Genomic DNA, 19,966 nt, shown 5'->3' on the forward strand with positions numbered 1-19,966 from the left:
TTTTCTTTATTTTCATGACTAGATTCTCACTGAAGGCATCAAAACTATGAATGAACACGTAGAATTATGTACTTAACAAAAACCTGTGAAACAACTCTTTTGTATTTTAGCTGTTTTGATAGAGCTGCAAACCCTTGGTGTTCTCTCAATGAGCTTCATGAGGTAGTCACCTGAAATGGTTGTCACTTCACAGGTGTACCTTGTCAGGGTTACTTTGTGGAATTTCTTGGCTTATTAATGAGGTTGGGACCATTGGGTTGTGTTGTGTGTGTCCAAACCTTTGGCCTGTACTGTATGTATAGTTGCAAATGTATCTCTCTACTTTTGTATATATATTGAAGGTAAAGTGAGATACTGTATGTGTGGTCTTTGGGGACACTTAAGATGGTGTTAGTTTGTAGGTTTGTCCCAACTGGTCCCCGAAATCTCTGCTCAGCTTCGCTGACCTCTTCTATCTTCCTTCTTGTCTTTTTGATCCTCACACCTTGGGCCCTTCTCTTGATATTTTGTGTCAGTGAGTACATCCTAAATGTCCCATATTGTGGTAGTTTCCAACAATTTTAAACAAGTCTCAGCTGCACCACCATACTGCATTGGAAGTGTGTTGAACAAAATGTAGCCTTAATGCTGGAAGTACTATTAGGAAGCCCTACCAGCAATGTTTTTTGTGTGTGTACATTTAAAGCTAATCTTGTCTCCGACAACTTGTGTGGCACGATGAAGCGCTGTAAGTGCACTTTATTTATTTTTACTAGGTCTGTCAAATGAATAACATTTTATAATCAGATTAATTGCCATTTTTAAATTAATCGAGATTAATCACCACGTCACACTGTCTGAAATATGCCAATTTTTACTGTATGTTATTTAAAGAAAGATAAATGACACGGCAGGATTATATATATTTGTATGTATTAACAGCGCCAAATTAACTGAGAATCTAAATCAAGTTAAGAGATGGCACAAGAGATGAAAATCTATTTACCTAATACTCTTTTCTTTAATGGCAGAATATTTGGAGTTGCGTTCAAAGACACCATTTAAGTTAACTTCACGTTTAGACTGAATTTTCTGGGATTTCCGAGCATACTTAAATGCAGCAACTTGTACTTCCGGATTAAGCATTACAAATTGACTGATAAGATTATCCACTGATTGTTTTTCTGTGCATTTCTGTTTATTTAGGCCACACATACGCGTATAATAAAGGTGTTGTTGTGATGTTCGAAGTGTTTGTGAATGCATCTCGAGGTCTGTCTAGCGACAATAAGGAAGCGCCGTTGCAATGACGAATGGACTAGAGACATGTTTGTTTGGAGTTCGAGATACATACAAGTTTTTGGTGTTGGAATTGCACCGCTATTGATGTGTTCAGATCAAAATAAAGTCAAAAAAGAGAGTCAGACTCTGTGTGACTCTGGGGGTAGCAACACTGTGCTGCTGTCTGTCGTCATAAAAGAGAGCCACGGTTTGACATGATTCTTATGTGTTAATTACACCAAACAATGTAACAGAATTAATTAATAAATTAAATAAATTAGTTGCCGCCATTATTTTTGACAGCCCTACTATTTACATATACAGTCGTCCCTCGCTACATCACGGTTCGAACATTGCTCCCTCACGCTGTCATGTTTTTTAAAATTAATTAACCTACCTTCACTACCTAACTACCTTCACACTGCATGGAGTCAGCCATGGCATGTCCAACACGCTCCCGTTCCATGTGGAAGTGGTACGTTTTTGACTTCTTACGTTGTCTTTCTTCCCCACTCCATTTGAAAACAATTCTTACGTTTAAAATAAACAAATTGGAGGATAACTAATTAGCTTGGTAGCATGCTATGTTTAAAGCGGCGGCCGTCTCGTGTGTCCCTGCGGTGATTCTGTAGCATTTGAGCACTGTGATGTAAACAAAGAATAATAGGATAATTATAGTAGGAAATTGACTTATGGAACCTGATAACCTCGATAAACGAGGGATGACGGTACACTGTAACTCTTCACTTGTCCAACATAATAGATGGCATATATCACATACAACAACATAACATTAAGGAGTGGGACAGGAGGACACAAACCTACACAACACTAGCATAGCTATGTGAGGTACAGTGCTAACATTACAGTCACATTTTAAGAGGCTATCATGTTGTAATTAAACTATTTGCTGAAGGAAAAAAAACAATGGTAAGACTTTTAGCCCCTACAACTGTAGCTGACTGAAGCTGCATTTATTTTAACATGTGTAGCACAGCCTGCCTTTTGACAAAGCTGTCCTTTTTTTTTCCCCCCAAAGCTATGGACGTATGCACGGAGCGGACCAGAGGCGTTTTTTTGTTCCTCATACAGTATTTGGTGGTCATAAAAAGGCTCTAAGGACACACATTATTGTTATAACATTGTTAAAAAGTCATTTTTGCATAATAGAGGATTGTTCAATTGAAGAGTTAAAAAAAGAAAGAAATTGAAACACCGGATCGCTTGAGTTTATGGTTTTGTCTTGCTAATTTAGTTGCATGTTTTAAAATTGTGCTTCAACATCCGTCTTTTGTCGTCGCCTTTTAGGTCTTCCTTATTTATGCCATTTTTGGTGGTGGCCTATATACCGAGTAAAACTTGCTCTTGCTTTTATTTCACGCTTTTCTTAAATTAACTATAATGGCCCTCAAACCTGATTTATCCTGTAATCTTGGATCCCCATGGAGACTTGCAAGTGTTCACAGCGTCACTGACAGTGTGTGTACAGTACATACCCAGCAGGCCACCGCGAGAAAGAATGGTGAGGTTTAAGATCAGGGAGCTTCTAAGGGCACACTTCACCCAATACTAAGGGTGATGAATAGTGGACCAAGCTGTAAGGAGTGAATGAATAAAGTGGGGGTGTAAGGCAGCAGTGACATGCCAAGATTGAATAGAAGGAAAGTGTAAGGTTCTCTTTCCTAGAATAAACCTTCTATTGGGAAGTGCCAAGCAGCATGGCACCCTCCCCAACCCTCCATGGGGCAGCACGTGAGTTTCCCAAGTGTGTTTACTTCTTAGGGATGCTTGATTTCTTGGCTGCTGCATAATAAAGAGGTATCACTGAATTTTCGTGGCTGTGTTTAGGTAGTGAATTGACATGTTATTGCTTTCCAAGGGGTGTCTTGTGTTTGTCTGCTCCCCAAAGTGGTAGTGTGTACGCTTTTGTAAATATCATCGTTGAGGCTTTAGAGTTGACGAAGGACGTATACGTGCACAGGCTCACACTAACACTATAATTCATGGAAATTGCAGTGTTGCCGTCCAGACGTTTGTCATAACAGAGAGTGAACGCAGCACACACCGGCGACTAGCTGGCCTGTCGAGCACCGACGATGTTATTATGCCAGTGCAAAGGAACAGGTGCTGCTTGTCCTCAAGCTAGCAGACCCAACCCGCACTGGAGGCATGCTCGCAAGCCTCGGCGCTATGTTCAACTTGACACATTTGCATAGCCTTTCAGCAGAGACAGCTGGTAGACATAAAAAAAACAAGCATCTCAGCTGAGTTCCACCAAGCAATGTTGATGAAAGTAAAAGTGATTATAATGATAATCAAATTCAGTCACCTTCAAAGAAACAACAGCAGGTGTTACACCTGTTTTTGAAAAGATGAGCAGATTTTTTTCCAGGAAACCGAGCCGAGCTAACGCGGCCAAATGTCTGCACTGATGGCTTTTCAGTTCATTTAGTTGTCTGTGCGATCTCCCAAAGCCTCATTATACTTTCTTCATGATCATTGTGTAGCAGTGAAAATAATACGACAGTAATGATGCACTTTGACTATCTTGTACCAGCAGACAGGTGCAGTGTTACAGTGGAGAATAACATTACATTCAGCGGTTAATATGGTGTACATCTTACAGTTATGTAAATACAGAACTGTTTGACAATCATACAAGTGTAAAAAGAAGGCAAGCACTGTATTAATAAAACAAACACAGTAGCTTGTGTGCTCTCCATTAAAGGGGAGTGAAGAGGGAGCGCCTGGACTGTCATTGAATCTGTAAAAAGTGAAAAAAGAAGTTAACTACCTTAAAGGAACGCATTCACACATGTACAAACCATTTTCTTAATAGGTGAGTCTCGTCACAATAAAACTAACACAGCTTACTTTGCTGTGTACAATCCGTTCTTTTTTTGTTGGCAGCATTGACTTTGTTATGCTGATATCTGGGATCCCAGACATCCAGCATGCCCTAGTGAGGACATGCGGTGCACAACATGGATGGATGAATATATGCTAACATTGTACTGAGCAACCAGGACAGACCATTTTTGTTGCTTCACTGTATCGCTGTCACAATAAGTTATCTTTCCAGCTCTTTGGTCATCATTAGGGTTGGGCATTGAGTCTCGAGCATGGATGGGAACCGGGACTAACATTCTCCCGGGATCGTTCAAATTATTTTATTTCAATTCCTAGATTGGATGCCCCCTTTGCCGACCAAATAGCTGTGAACATAGCCAACAAAGAAGAAGCCGGTGAGCACAAGCAAAGAAGCGGTGGCTAAAAAGTTTGGCATAACTTGATAAAAAAGCACGATCGCCTCAGTGCAACTTTTGCAACACGATGATATCATGCATGGGAGAGTGCACGATCAACATGATTGAGATTCACACTTTGATGGTGTAGAAATAACACAGTACCTCGTCTTTGATGCGCAAAATCGGACTTTCTTTCCTATCTGGGAAGTCAAACAATAAATGATTTCTGTCCAATGCCTATGTTAGAAAGGGTTTCAGGATGCTAGCTGATGTGGAAGTTCGATGTAAATAAAGGACGGGAGCTACGGCTGCAGCAAGGCAAGTTTATTCATGTGCACAGTACATCTCTCCTGTCAGCAACAGTCAAGGGACCTTCTCAACTCACACAACACACTTCCGGCCTTGCAGGGCACCCAGCAACGTTATTCTGTGTCTGGGGGGAGTGAAAGTAAAAAATAGTAGTCGGCGGCGGCTCTCACGAAGTCCGCCATGATTATGATAGTAAACGCTCTCTCTGTGTTGCTGTTGTTGATGGAAGTAACGGAAGTAGCGCTCATTGCTATGGCCTCTGCAATCAATACACCCAGGAAGGAAATAATGCTTAAAATGACCAAAATACTGTCAGTATTACATGTTATCATGAATGTACATTACTGTACCTGTTACTACATGGTCACAAAATGTATATAAAATGATGAATTGTTGTTGGAGGTTTTTGGGGGTATTTTAATAGAGGACTGTATAGGCGGACTAGGTGACTCCCATTACGTGCATTGTTAGCTGCCTTGTGCTTGCAGTTTTTCTCTATTTAGAATGCACGGAAAAGAGAGAAACGTTTGTTCATCTCACACAGGATTGTGGAAGCTGGGCAAAATTCCCCAAAAAGTGCAGTTTCCCTTTAAGACGACAATTTTTCCCAGAAGGTTCAATTGTGTATGCACTTTGTAAATGAGTTTGCATCTAACTGCACATTAAAATGTACAGTATGTACTATTGGCAGAGAGGTCAAACACTGTCCAACTCTTGTTCTCTAAATATTTCTCAGTCTTGTGTTATGTAACAAGTGCTTCCTCTTTTAAAATGATGTCACAATCCACTTCAGTCTGGACTTTTTCAATTTAATATTTCTGCAAAATTATTTCTTGTTTGTTGTTGTTGGTTTATCTTTGATTTTTCCATGTGATTGTATGATGAAATGCCGACATGTCAATGCACTCACAAACAGAAAGATTATTTTTAAGAGCCTAGAAAAAAGAGGAAGTGTGTTGTACACGACTCAAATGCTCCTTGTACCCGCCTCTTCTGTAGCAAAAAAAAAAAAAACAAAGACTGGGTTAAGTGGGAGGATGTACTGGGTGCTGTCTTCATGTCAGCCCGAATGCATCTGGGTTCCTGTGCAGGTTTATTTATCTAAATGTGGACAATGGACATGGGATTGGTGGGACACTAAGAACCAAAAAGAGTGGACTGACTGATTTCCTCTTCTGTCCTCTTCACCACGTCTGTCTCCATGCAGTCCTTCAGCTCAAACTCCAACAGAGACGCACACGAGAGGAACTGGTCAGCCAAGGGATCATGCCACGTAAGTATTGCATATGTTTACTAAATATTGTATAAATATGGAGTGTTAATGACTTCATTTATAGTAGTTACGCAATGTGGAGAAAGGCCTCAAATGCACCTGAAAGGAACTCTTCTGAAATGTGTTTGGGTCAAGGCCAAAGTGTTGATGCTTTCTGCTGCAGCCTGCGGTTTGTTGCATAGAAGTCACATGTTTGTGGTCGATGACGGTACACGCAGAATACTTATATATGGTATGATCTTCCACAGGACCTGTTCTGAGCGATTAGTATTATGTTAAATGCCTGCACTAGCTGTATGTCTCATGTTTTTTTGCATGACGTGTTATCAAGTAAAGCAGCTTCCTCTTCTCTTCTGCATCCGACTTCCTGTTTCAGGTTTTACACATCAGAAGAAGTGGAGTTAGATTTTTTTTTTTTTTGCACCGGATGTATTATACTATTGATACTGCAATAAAGACAAGGTGATTGTCTAGTGCTGTTTGCAGGGAAAAAAACACTGCAGTGGCTTTCACTTTACATTCTTTAGTAGTTAACACTTCATCTGTCTGCAGCCCTCTTATGTAACAAGGCCCACTGCCAGACCATTGAATTATCCAGGTGGACTATGCCTCTGTCAAGATGTGCAAATAGAGACTAAATGAAGAATTCTTTATCGTCTCTCTCTCTTTAATCGTCTCTATTTTGTCTGTCTCCTCGAGTAGAGCAATGGCTGCAGCGCTGTCAAGGTTCCCTATTGAATTATGGCAGTGTAAGGATCACATGAAGTGTGCAGAAACCAGGGTGACGGGGGGGTCTGAAACAAACAACATGATATTTCAGTTTATGAAATTGTGTGTTAGCTGATCTCAGACGCTAACTGCTGAACTTTCAGTTCGGCCGTGGTGTCGCACGCAATTGTAGGAGGTGTGAGTGACAAACTTTCCACCCTCCGTGTCCCTCATTAACGACAGTCTCGGCGGTCTTGAGCAAGGCCCCTGTACTAATAATTAAAATACATGTACAGTATACATTTGACAAGGTAATTAAAAAGCTGAATAGACAAATAAACTGAATAGATTGAGGGGCTCAGAGTAGAGCAGTTGAGGTGGCTCGGGCATCTAGTCCGGGTGCCTCCTGGACGCCTCCCTGGTGAGGTGTTCCACGCATGCCCAGCCGGGAGAAGGCCCAGGGGCAGACCTAGGACACGCTAGAGGGATTATGTCTCACAGCTGGCCTGGGAACGCCTTGGTGATGCACATCCTTGGCTCATGAGGATCATGAGGCCCTACGTATGGCGTCTGTTCTGCGTGTAGGGAGGGGCGGCCCTGCCTGATGGTAAAAGCCGAAAGAAAGAATAAATAAAATTGACTCAATTTTCTACATTTGAAGCATTATCTGTGATGCTATATCTCTGAAAATGTCAACATCCAATTTATGTTATTTTGTGTCACCGGATACAGAATAAGCTGCAAAGCGTTCGTTGCTTTGTGTCGTGATGTTGACAAGCGGCTAGGTTACATCACAGCTGGTATGTAGGTCCTCCTTTGAACGTCTAGAGTTGTGACACAAGGAATGTCTCCCACCCTCCCACGCTGGGTGTCATCCTGTGGTCAGAATGTTGACACCCGCGCGCCCTTGGCATGGATTTCACCAGCTCTTGACCAATCAGATGATGACTCTCTTGTGTCACTCCCAACTGCCACTGGCCTCCTAATATCCTTCCTCCTATTCAGTACTTTTTCAATATGTTCTTAACTCAGTGACTATGTCAAATTCTTTATACTTCCACTTTACAACTTCTATACCACTTGGAATTCATTTAAATAAGCACATAAAAACACCCGATCATCTTAAAATGCACTTGTAGATGATTGTCCACACCCTTATGCCCATCCATCAGTCTGTTCCCTTGCTCCCTATTAAAGATGCACTTCAGACCTCTGCTCATCAACAATTGATGAAAATCTTGCAGAGCTCCTGCGTTTTTTCTTTACTTCGCACCCTTTTCACCATACAGTATGCTGCCACTACTAAGACTATACCTCTATAGGAGGTATATTTCATCTTATTGCTCACCATAAGGTTAAATGCATTCTCAGATGTAATTATCGCAATGCAGACGTGATACTGTGCATCGTTTTCCAGTAGTAGAAGGAAAAGTTGCACTATGTGTTCTTGCATACAAAGCGTGCATGCAAGCCCATCAGCCTCATCATCGATGTGTGCTTCTGAATATCAATTCTGACCTTCCTCTTCTGCAGCCACTTTGGCCATTAGCAGTTTTCTCACACTGACACTTGCTGAATGGAGTCTTGTCAAGAGTTTTCTAAATTGCTGTTATTCTTATGTATGTATTCTCCCTCCAGCACTGAAGAGCCCAGCAGCCTTTCATGAACAGCGGCGGAGTTTGGAGCGAGCCAGAGTGAGTGTTTCAAAATGGAATAAAGGCATTGAGCTAACAGCTGAGCGAACCTGCCTGCACAGAAAAAGATATGAAATTACAGGCCTGTCACAGAACGAATGTCATGACATGATCCGTGGTTGTTATGATGGCTATTCTGAGTGTATGGTTCTTTTGACGTGTGCAGACTGAAGACTATCTTAAGAGGAAGATCCGGAGTCGACCGGAGCGGTCTGAGCTGGTCAGGATGCACATTCTGGAGGGTGAGGATTTGTCGTTTTATTTATTAGTAATGCAATTAGGCTCAAATGGTTTGCCTTTTATTAAAAATGAGTATAACGGAGGAGTTCCCACACTGGTTCCTACTTTCTGTACATGCAATGTGTTGGTAAACCTCATGACTGAGCCATCAAAGATGAGGAAGTGTTTCATCCCTTAAAAGTCATTCTACATGAGAGCTAACCCCCTCAGATGTTTGTCGTGTATATGCAAACAGCTGGCATGTCTTTGCTGCGTTGTCTGCATCCATCCTGAAAGTGCATCCGCCTGCTCGTCTATTTCATGTGCAGAGACGTCGGCAGAACCGTCCTTGCAGGCCAAGCAGCTCCAGCTAAAGCGAGCTCGCCTGGCTGACGACCTCAACGACAAGATCTCACACAGGCCAGGTCCCATCGAACTGGTGCACAAGAACATCCTGTCTGTCAACTGTCCTGAGCATTCGCCACCGGGTAACTACATCCACCTCATTTACATTTGCTGGTATAATGAGCACAGCAGACAAATACAAAAAGCACACAGTAATCATGCAAATTACAGGCACAGTGACACTCAGAAACAAATGAAAAAAACTATTTAACCAAATAACCTTGGTGCAGAAATAGTTTTAACCTTGATGGAGGTCAGCAGCTCCATTTTCCTGCCACAGAGGAAATATTTGGGAATATTGGAAATACTTTATTTAGCTTAACGTCTACACACTCAAGTAATGAGTTCCTATTGTGCAATGAATTGTCTTTATGTGTAGTTGCGCCACTTAGGAAACCCACATCTTTCAGGCTTATACACTCACCCGCTTTGTTGGATTGTGACTCGAACATTGCCTCATACAGTGGTGCCACTTTTTACTAAATGTGATACAACACAAGACAAATGTCACAATAACAAATTGGGACAGCGTGTTCTGTTTTTTTGTTGTTGTTTTTTAGCACACACAGTACTGTGCAAAAGGCTCCCACTAACTTTTTCACAGCAGCCTTTTCAACAGCACTAGAAGGACTGGCACCATTATAGCAGGGTTAAACCAAAAAGGACAATTTCTACCAGACTTTGTATTTAGATTTGTAACATTTTGGTGAGGTCTGTCTGCAGAACATCCTTTATGACCAAGAAGTAGCCTCCTTAGTAACAGAACGAGCACATATACACTCCATTATTTGTACTACTAAAATAAAGACAGCACTGTACGTCACTCTATTACTTCTCTAAAATGAGTCATTTTATGAAGCAATTTTGACTGTGTTGCAAGCTGCCTCCTGCTTAGAGAACACTGTAAAAAAAAAAAACACAGGTAAATATTTGTGTTCTGTCACAGATTCTCCAAAGGGAGCGGGAGGAGAGAGCTCATCTTTGGATGAAGACAGCAGTGATGCGCTGTCACCCGACCAGCTAACCAATCACGACTCTCCTCTGAGCGCTGTCCCGCAGCCTTCCCCCTTTGACAGGTTCATCCAAAATGGAGACGTGTCCCCCACGCAGGTACAGGATGAATATGGTACATTTCTGATAAATAACATTTTTTCCACCCACTAACAGGTGAAAAATTCGATTTTCTCAGTTTGTTGCACAGCCCGCTCCACATCCTCTTCCCTCTCCCAAGGTGAATGGATCAGACTCACCCCCACCTCTAAAAATGACAAATGGGACAACAGGGACCACAGTAACCCCCCGTACACCCTTTGGCCAGTTCAAGGTGCATGACTATTCACCATCTGTATTTGTCAATCTACATAGTCTGCATTTTGACCTCACTCCTCCCAATCTACAGTCTCACTCAAAGACGAGTTCAGACCGCCCTCCACTTAGATCAAAGAAAGCAAAAGACAGCAAACCCAAGGTCAGAAATATCTTGTGATCAGGTGAACTAAAAAAAATCTTGGCTGTAGTCATGAATATCCCACAACTGTCATGTTGATCTGCACAAAGGTGAAGAAGCTGAAGTACCACCAGTACATCCCTCCGGACCAGAAGGCGGACAAGGAGCGTCCGCCTCAGATGGACTCGTCCTACGCCAAGCTCCTCCAGCAGCAGCAGCTCTTCTTGCAGCTGCAGATTCTCAACCAGCAACAGCAGCACTACAACTACCACACCATCCTGCCCGCCCCGCCAAAGTGAGTGTCAAGAACAACTCGGTCAGTTTTTGTTAACTGGTGTACGCCTCATATCCACCTAGTTGACTGGCTGTATACAGTAAATGCTCCCATCAACCGACTAGTCTCCTATAGTCGGCAGGTGTGTGGTCGACACAAGCAAATAACCACTAGGGTGTCTAATTAGCGGTGGATCAGAAATCATTGGCATGAACAGGCATGGCTGTAGGCAACCTACAGTTTTGTATTAACTCCACCAGACGGCATGCATTTGAAGTATCACGAGTGATCAGCATCCAGCAGCTTAATCTGCCTCTGCATACATTAAAATGTCGGCTGCGCTCCTCAGCTGTTGCGTGCTGCATTTTTCCGTACTGTTGTTTACAACGAACTCATCAGTGCTATTAATGCTGGCTGAGCATTTCGCTCCACACCACTATTACATCATTGGTAGTGTTGCTGCTGTGTTGGGCAGAATACTTGATAATAAATTACCATGTGGTTTTCCTCTTTCTGCTTTCTTATACGCTGCAAATTATTAGTATGTAAAACAAAAATAAGTTCTTAATTATTGCCTGCTTCTATTTAACACCCCGCTTTAGGTAAATAAACACTCTGGACAAGCAGTTTTTATGTTCTGCTTTGGTGTTTTCCATCTTTCCTGTAGTCTTGGATAAATACATTATTTTCTAGCAGGTATCCAGCTAGCTGTAAGCATCATTTGTGACTAGAATATAAAGTTTTGTCCAACATTTCTTTGTTGCATAAGGTTGTTCAGATGAGTAGGTTGTAGTGGGTGTTGTCTACAGTACGTTCACCTGTTTTTTTTTGTGTGTGTGTGTGTGTGTCTCCCCTCAGGCCAGCACCGGAGCAGCCCCTCACAACAAACCCCGGCCCGTCCCCCTCTCGCAATGTTCCCACGACCACCACCACTGCAACAATGACGAGTGGAACTGCACGTCAGGGTCAAGCATCAGTGGGAGGAGCCAAACCAGCCACTTTGCCTGCCAACTTGGATGAGTTAAAAGTAAATAGAGGACTATTAATTGTCACTTTGATTGAGCTAAATGTATGCTGCTTTAACGTTTGCAACAATTTGCTCTTTATAGCAAAAGCAGGGGCACTCACTCTAATTACAGCCAATGTGAGTTTTACAGGGGAAAAATGCATCATACTGTGAGCTGTTTCTAATATTTTATCTGCCTGATTTTGGCTACTCTAGGGTCAGAAGTGTCATTAATAAGCCATTCTTATTTTATTTAATTTGAATAGTTACTACATAGTAACGGTAATTATACATAATTTAATGAATTCAAATACATTTCAGTAGATTTCTTACAATTTTCATAACCTTGACTAATTATCATAAAGGCACCATTTTTGTTGGCGCCTAAGGTTTGGATCTGAGTGCTGCTATACTTTCTGTTGTCCCAGGTGGCTGAGTTGAAGCAGGAACTGAAATTGCGCTGTTTGACCGTTTCCGGCACCAAGAACGATCTCATCGAGAGGCTTCGCAACTACCAACAACAAAATGACGCCGCTGCAACCGCTATGAAAAATGGTGTATCACAGCCCATCCATCAGAGCGCAGCCTCTATTGCTAACACGCCCGCATCCGCTCCAAACACCATCGCTGACCCCCAGCAGGCTGAAGGAGGGTTTAAGGTCGCTCTGTCCCCGCTGGCTCAGGCTTTTCCGGGTCGAGTCATGCGTTTTGGTAGCACCAGCTCTAGCCCGCCTGTGTCGCCTACGCCATCAGAGCGGTCGTTAGCGGGGATGAGTCCAGATGAAACCAGCTGCAATGGGGACATGTTTGGAGAAATGGTGAGAGGCGTACCACGCAAAATACACGTTTGTCTAGCAGCATTTTCCCAACACTTGTCCTGCCTTTTCTTTCTTCAGGTGAGTTCTCCTCTGACTCAACTCACCCTCCATCCCTCTCCTCAACACCCATCCAACGGATCTCCTCGTTCACAACCAGTCATCCAGATCAAAGAAGAAAATCAGAGTCCATGCAGCTTCCGCATGCCTTCAGAGTCTCACACGGGGGTCACTGTGGACACGTCCTCTTTGGACAAAGACCAGATGCTCCATGAGAAGGACAAACAGATCGAGGAGTTGACGCGGATGCTGAGACAGAAGCAGAGGCTGGTGGAGACCCTCAGGTCCCAGCTTGAGCAGGGAAAGATGGCAGGTGGCATTGCCTCGGAGCGAGAAGGAAGTACAGATGCTAAACCTCCAACACTCATTAAAGCCTCAGCCATTCAACCCCCTGTGCTCCCCAATGGCCTCCTGGTGAAGGTGAAGCAAGAGGAGGAGATTGAGGAAGGCATGACAGGAATAATGGAGGAGGCCCAAACTAAAAAAGAGGGTCAACCAATGCAGTGCTCGCAGGAGACGCTGCTCAGACTGCAGCAGATTAATCGGCTGCAAATCCAACAAACCGAGAAACAGACACACAAAGGGTCAGAGCCCAAGCCAGACCCTCAAAAACTGCCAGAGCAGAAAAAGGTATCTCAAATCCTGCTCCAACAGCAGCAGCAACTGCAGCAGCTCATCATCCAACAAACCAAGCAGAAGCAGCTCCAGGCCCAGCAAAGGCTCACGCAGCAGAAACTCGCCCAACAGAAGCAGCAGCTGTTGCAGCAAGCTCAAGGGAAGAAGAACCAAACCCAACAGAAGAGTCCGGTTCAGCTGAAGCATGTTCAGGTGCAGATCCATAACCAGGCGGTGGCCAGCCAGAGGCCTGTAGCCAACCAAAGTCAACAGAAGAAGCAGCTGAAGGCTCAAAGGCAGCAGCAGAAACAGCAGACGCCGTCTGTCGGCACACAGCAGGTGAACATCCCACAAACATCATGTTTGTATATCTGTCAACAATTCCATAGAAGATGGGTTGTTCACTTACTATCTGAGAGGTTTCTTGTGGTGTAGACCTAAACTGCATCACGCAGACGGGTGGTTGTGATATTTTGGTTACCGTGTTTGGCTTCATGAGGTAGGAAAAAAGCTTGCCATGTGTGGCATTGGGCACTTAGTTTGTGATGCTACCTGCAGGACAGGTGGAGAACAGTTCCAAACACTTTACATTAGAGATGTACCGGGGCCATTTTTGACCCCCAGCTCATGTTTTATTGCCCCTCGGCATATTGTAAAAATAAAATAAATGAATGTATTATTCATGAGATAGACAGTAGTATTAGTTATTATGACACAAATTGGCTTTGTGACCTAGAACATAAAGCTAAAACGTGGATGTTTTGTTCAGATAGCCTAGCATATATTGACCTACATTGGATTGGTGTTAGCATCTTTAATGCACAAAATTAATCAAAGTGGGTAAGTGGCATGTGCAGAGCAAGATCCTGCACAATTTTGGTGCACATGGGAATAAAAATGTAAAAATAAAAATAGGACGTCATCAAATCAGGAAGTTGCTGGAAAAAGTGTTTTATCATGAAGTGATGACACACCAGGGTCTTGGCTCTGCTGTGTGCTTTTCTCATCATCTTTGCAATGTTCTTGTGTCTCCAGGTGGCGCCTGTCTTCATCAACCAACAGAACGGTACTCAGATTCACACTCAGGCTATTTCCCTAGACCTCCTTAAGGCCAGTGGCACACCAACACTGGTGACCGACACCAATGGCAACCACTACTTGATCGCCCTCACCAGTCACACCACAGATGACCAAAACCGAACGCCCTCGCTGCCCAAAACCAACGGACGCATCACGCTGCAGGTAGAGCTGGAAACAAAAAATATCACCCGCTGCGGCACAACAGACGCCCTCATCGTCTTGTCATCTTTGTAGAGGTTGCAGTCGACGCCGAGCAAGCTCCCCAGCGCTGAGAGCCAATCACAAGAGCAGAAAGACAGCGAGCATGTGAGCCAGTCAATCAAAAAGGTACAAGAAGAAATAACCCGCTTATGGTTTCAGTTTTCAAATGGGGGTGAGCCTGCCTTGAGAGAAAGAAAGAAAAACATATTTTTTTAGCTAACTGAGTTATATTTAAAGACAAAATGAATAAATTTGTACTTTATATGGTGTCTATCTACCTACCTACATATCTATCTTTGGGATTTCTTGAAGTAGTTTTAATTTAGCCAATTCTGGTCATTAAAGGGATAGTTTGGCTTTTTTGACATGAAGTTGTGTGACATTCACTTCAGCAGCGTAGTCCATCAACAGGGACTTACCCCGCACTTGGTCCCGTGAGCGGAGTTCTGGCCAGTTTTCGGTGACGAGAAACATAGTTCCGGTTAGTTGCTCGGGTCATGCAAGTAAAGAGTTCAGCTTCTCAAAACAATATGCGTTCAAAAGAGTAATACATATGCATCAGAAAAATGCCTCCTCGAGAAAACCAGACCTCTGTGTTACTTTCTCTCTTCCAGTGTATCACTGCACGCTGCCGCCTGTCTGTTGCGATGGTTGCGACGCTGGCGTAATGACAGCATCTTCACCACATACATGAGAATGGACAGGCGACAGCGTGCAGTGATACAACGGAAGAGAGAGTAACACTGCGCGGCTGTGAGGTCAGATTTTTTTCGACGGCATTTTTGTGACGCCAATGTATTACTCTTATGAGCACACACTGTTTTGAGAAGACAAACTCTTTACTCACGTAACCCCAGCAAATAACCACAACTACGTTCCTCATCACAGAAATCCGGCCAGAACTCCGCTCACGGGACCAAGTGCGGGACAAGTCACTGTTGACGGACGACACTGCTAATGGGGATGTCACACAACTTCATGGGAAAAAACAAACTATCCCTTTTAATATAGGAAAATCCATGGAGAGCATTGTAACATGCGTCTGCCACAAGGTGTCGTCACCTAGCAGAAACTTGCCTAAAGAGTTGATTCATCTAATACAGTTCTGTTATTTTCTTTTATTTGGTATACAGGTAGCCCCCCCTGCCTCTCGCGCCACTCCCAAGACCTCAATTCACCCCCAGGGGGGTCCCGTCTCACTGTTTGAAAAGCACTGATCTAATGAATACGTGCTTCTATCTTATCTTCTGGGACAGAAAGCAGACCTCCACGTGGACACCAAAGACGTCCCACCAGTAGGCTTGTCCGTCACCGCCCCCCCCAATCTGCAGCCTTTCTTCAACGACTTGTCAGAGAGCGAAAGCCAAAGCAACCTAATCTCGTCCTTCAAGGTACCATCTGCGCTTATACTCTTCCTGTTTTCATCTGGACTGCTCTCTCTCCCCCCCGCATTCATTGACCTCCTTTCTCCTCTCATCTCATCACTCCATCTTGGCAGAGCGAGCGAGTGTGTCCGCCTTACGACCGACACACTCTGTTTACTCCTCCCTCTCCCAAACCCAACACTTCTCTTCCCACCAAGCGCTCCAAAGTATGTCCTCCCTCCTTCTAGTTGCCTTTTTATTTTCCTTCTTAGATCCCCACTTGTTGGTGTAACACGTACTGTTTATAGATGTGGGGTGTTTGTGTCCTCCCATCATCCAAGTGCAGTAGCATTGCCGTAATATTGTCATCTGTTTGTAGGGGAATGGTGTGAACAGTCAGCAGATGGACGACCTCTTTGACATCCTGCTCAAGAGTGGAGGTAAGCAATTGCTGGTTTCAGTGGAGATTTTGGTTATGTCAACAACCGCTTGTGTTGACGTCAATCAGCCAGTCTGGTATGACTATAGTAGTACAGTACACTTCTGATCATCACAGTACATTATGGATTGGATTAGACTGGGTTTGTAAATGTGTGACAGCATAGCGTTGTCCCCCCAATCCATCTTCTATGCTGCCCATCCTCACCAGTCGCGGGGTTATGCTGGGGCCTATCCCAGCTGACATCGGGCGCGAGGCGGGGTACACCCTGGACTGCTCGCCAGCCAATCGCAGGGCACATATAGACACTTACATTCATACCTATAGACAATTTAGAGTCTCCAGTTAACCTAACATGCGTGTTTTTGGAATGTGGGAGGAAACCGGAGAAAACCCACACACGGGGAGAACATGCAAACTCCAACATGCTAAAAACTAGGCCACCGTGAGGTGTTGTGACACACTGAATTGAACTTCTATATAGTCCATGAAAGTGGGGATCCTACAACAACCACAATCCAGTCTGGGATGCAAATGAACGTTCAATTTGTTCACATTAACAAACAAGTTTTTCCCCCTAATGGAAAGGTCATATTTTCGCCAATATGACTTGCATGGACTAATATTTTAACATTCTTAACTGTAATACAAGTGTGAAAACAAGTTAACCACTGTTAATATTAAAATTGAAAACAGGGGTCGCCAACCTGTCGATTGTGAGCTACTAGTCGATCTTTGGGACTTTACAGCCCCTCTCTCCTCAATCTGTATTGCTCGTCCACTACACTGAGCCAACCAGCCAAATAGTTGTGGTTTGCTCACGAAGCCGACGCCACAAGCCCAACCCGACCAAGAGCCACAAAAGTAGCGGTGTAGGGGTGCCCAAAGTGCGGATCAGGGGCTCATTTCTCATTGCATCACTGCAGAAACAAAATAAAATGTAAAAAAACAGCAACAATGATAAAAATACAACAAAAGGCACAAAAAAGCTGAAATGTTGAAACCAATAATAACACAAGGCATATACTGTGTTGTTTTTTTTTTTTTCTCGGCAGATATATAACTATACTGCAGAGCCCCCGAGGGGACATGGAGGAAAAAAAAAAAAAGAGCTGGGTTGTACAGTAGCTGTTTGTCTGTGTTGCCACGGTTGGAAAGAGAAATGGTTTGCTGTGTTAGAACCATTCACTTGGGAGTTATTGAAGAGGTTTTAATGTGTGAATATGTTTCTAACTTTACCGCAGCAAGTATACGTACATGGAAGTGCAATGCTCTTAGGCGAGGGAACGCAATACAGTCGTGAGAGCTCGCAAAACTTTTGCGAGGGAACGCAAAACTGCTTTGCGTTATCTCGCAAAAGTTTTTTTTTTTTCCCCCATCATATTTTTTTTTCTCCATGTCCCCTTGGGGGCTCCGTAATATACTGCTTGTTTGGGGGGTGGGTAGATCTTGCAGGTTCATGGCCGAGACCAGGGATCTTGGTCTCTAAAAGATTGGTGACCACTGATTTAAAACATGGCCATGATCAAACAGACGATCCGAATTGAAAAGTTTTGCACGACTTTTTAAGTTGAGGTTGATTTCCGAATTGAGTGTTTGATTGTAGAAGTTCCACTTCCTGTTTGCTGCAGTGTGTTAAACTCCACCGGCATTGGTAACCCAACCAAAGTGTGCCGGCAGTGGTACAGATGAGTTATTTGGTACCCTTCACAACAGATGATGTTAATAAAGCAAAAAATACATCTGTAATGTACTTGTGTACTTTTCTGTCTTCCAACAGAAATCCCAGGCTTTAAGGCCAACCCAGACCCGTCCCTCACCCCTCTGCAATCCGACCCGCCCTCCCCATCATCCCCTCTCCACCTCTCCCCTCCCACCCCTGCAGAGGCCCTGGTCTCCCCTCAACACCCCCTGGTGGAGCCCTGCTCAGGTGGTGGCGGGCGCCTGGAGGACTTCCTGGAGAGCACCACGGGAGCACCGCTGCTCGGTGTGGAGCCGGGCGGTGGGCTGACGCTCATCGACGACCTCCACAGCCAAATGCTGAGCACCGCCAGCATCCTCGACCACCCTCCCTCCCCCATGGACACGTCAGACCTGGGCTTCTCCCCTCACTCCAGCGGGTTGGGCTTCGGGGACCCCACTCTGGAATGCATGGACTGGCTGGACATCTCCATGGTGGGGAGCTCGAACGGCGGGACTAGCGGTGCGGCAGTAGGAGCCAAGGAGGGAGACGGGGGCACAAGCCTGGCCCCGCTGGCACCACATACGCCGCCGAGCGTCTTTTCTGCTGACTTCCTGGACAGCACAGACCTGCAGCTGCACTGGGAGTCATGTCTGTAGCATGGAAGTCAGGCCGGTTCATACCTTCTCCATGCTGTCTATCACTGTTGGCTCTCTGGCACATGCACACACAGCTCTTTCCTTACTATTGCTTTATGCACTGTAAGGTGGATTCATGGCAGATTGTACTTAACCTGCACACACACCTCATTACACATCAGAACTTGATCAGTGTGTGTGTGTGTGTGTGTGTGTCAGTGCCTCCTAAACTTTGCACTTATGCTTCATCTGATTGGTTTAAAGGGGACTTTCAGGTCAGCAGCCCATATTGCCACCTTTGTGTTGTATGACTGATCAGCTGAGGCGTGGAAAAAAAAGGCAGCTGCTATTGGCCTCCTCCTTTCACAATGGCAACCTGATGCGCCATCAACACTAGTCAAAAAAAAAAACAAAACACAAACATTCAGTCATGGGTTGGCAGTTGCTGTTGAAAAGAATCAGTGGCAACAGTTTTAATTGAAGCCTCATTAGAGGTTGTGTATGATTGGTAACATGATGGTAGACCACTATGTTTTGCTGTATATGGGGTGTATATTATCAACTGTTCATATGGCTTATTTTTCTTTGCTGGTTGTTTGGTGGAGCTAGCCAGCCGGGGAAAATGGGGTGAGTGTGGGGCCTCCAAAAAGTTGGACCTTGTCATTTTTTAAAAAGCAAAAAAACACAATGAATAAAAATGCTATGCTGTTCAAATATTACAATGAGGTATTATTTATTAATACAGTATTGAGAAACTAGCACAAGGCGGCGTCATTGCAGAAACATTACTTTCAACTATTGACGCAAATCTACTAGTATAGTGTATGAAATTATGTGTTTGATACTTAAGCTGTCTGGCCTAATCAAAAGTGACATATTTCAATAGTTTTTTAACAACAGAATTAGTTATTGACGTTTTTACTGGGGAAAGAGAGTGGTGGAAAATCGCTGTTCGCACCGATGGAGAGAAGAAATAAACTGCTAAATGACAAATTTGTCTGATCATATTTATTCTGATCAGAGGGGAAGACAGTTGATAGAGACCCTGCCAGAAGGACAGGACAGAAGCATAGTTATACAAACGTTGGCAGGACTCGATCAGGTGCAAGGACGTAGTCTGGCTTAATCAGAACCTGTTGACATGGAAACGCCATGGGAGAAACTTGTTTTTGGAGACTGGAGGTCTCAAGCCAGGAGTCATAACAAAGCATAGTTTGTTTATATTATATT

At 43.9% G+C, this 19,966-nt stretch overlaps 1 protein-coding gene across 5 annotated transcripts in view; it reads left to right on the top strand.

The window, feature by feature from the left end:
* The window catches only part of mrtfab (myocardin related transcription factor Ab), a 41,806-nt gene extending 22,655 nt beyond the window's left edge, over positions 1 to 19,151 (top strand). For 4 of the 5 annotated variants that reach the window (XM_054767114.1, XM_054767111.1, XM_054767116.1 and 1 more), the window contains 17 exons: positions 6,025 to 6,090; positions 8,437 to 8,492; positions 8,659 to 8,734; positions 9,041 to 9,199; positions 10,063 to 10,226; positions 10,306 to 10,440; positions 10,516 to 10,584; positions 10,674 to 10,858; positions 11,696 to 11,864; positions 12,272 to 12,661; positions 12,740 to 13,672; positions 14,369 to 14,575; positions 14,648 to 14,740; positions 15,871 to 16,005; positions 16,113 to 16,205; positions 16,358 to 16,418; positions 18,198 to 19,151. In XM_054767114.1, the coding sequence (XP_054623089.1) occupies positions 6,025 to 6,090; positions 8,437 to 8,492; positions 8,659 to 8,734; positions 9,041 to 9,199; positions 10,063 to 10,226; positions 10,306 to 10,440; positions 10,516 to 10,584; positions 10,674 to 10,858; positions 11,696 to 11,864; positions 12,272 to 12,661; positions 12,740 to 13,672; positions 14,369 to 14,575; positions 14,648 to 14,740; positions 15,871 to 16,005; positions 16,113 to 16,205; positions 16,358 to 16,418; positions 18,198 to 18,757 (3,551 nt within the window). In that variant the 3' untranslated portion in view covers positions 18,758 to 19,151. The remainder of the gene's footprint in view (positions 1 to 6,024; positions 6,091 to 8,436; positions 8,493 to 8,658; positions 8,735 to 9,040; positions 9,200 to 10,062; positions 10,227 to 10,305; positions 10,441 to 10,515; positions 10,585 to 10,673; positions 10,859 to 11,695; positions 11,865 to 12,271; positions 12,662 to 12,739; positions 13,673 to 14,368; positions 14,576 to 14,647; positions 14,741 to 15,870; positions 16,006 to 16,112; positions 16,206 to 16,357; positions 16,419 to 18,197) is intronic. The other variant, XM_054767115.1, reaches the window with a different exon arrangement.
* The last annotated feature ends 815 nt before the right edge of the window (positions 19,152 to 19,966 follow it).

Source organism: Dunckerocampus dactyliophorus, chromosome 2, assembly GCF_027744805.1.
Source record: "Dunckerocampus dactyliophorus isolate RoL2022-P2 chromosome 2, RoL_Ddac_1.1, whole genome shotgun sequence".
Lineage (NCBI taxonomy): Eukaryota > Metazoa > Chordata > Actinopteri > Syngnathiformes > Syngnathidae > Dunckerocampus > Dunckerocampus dactyliophorus.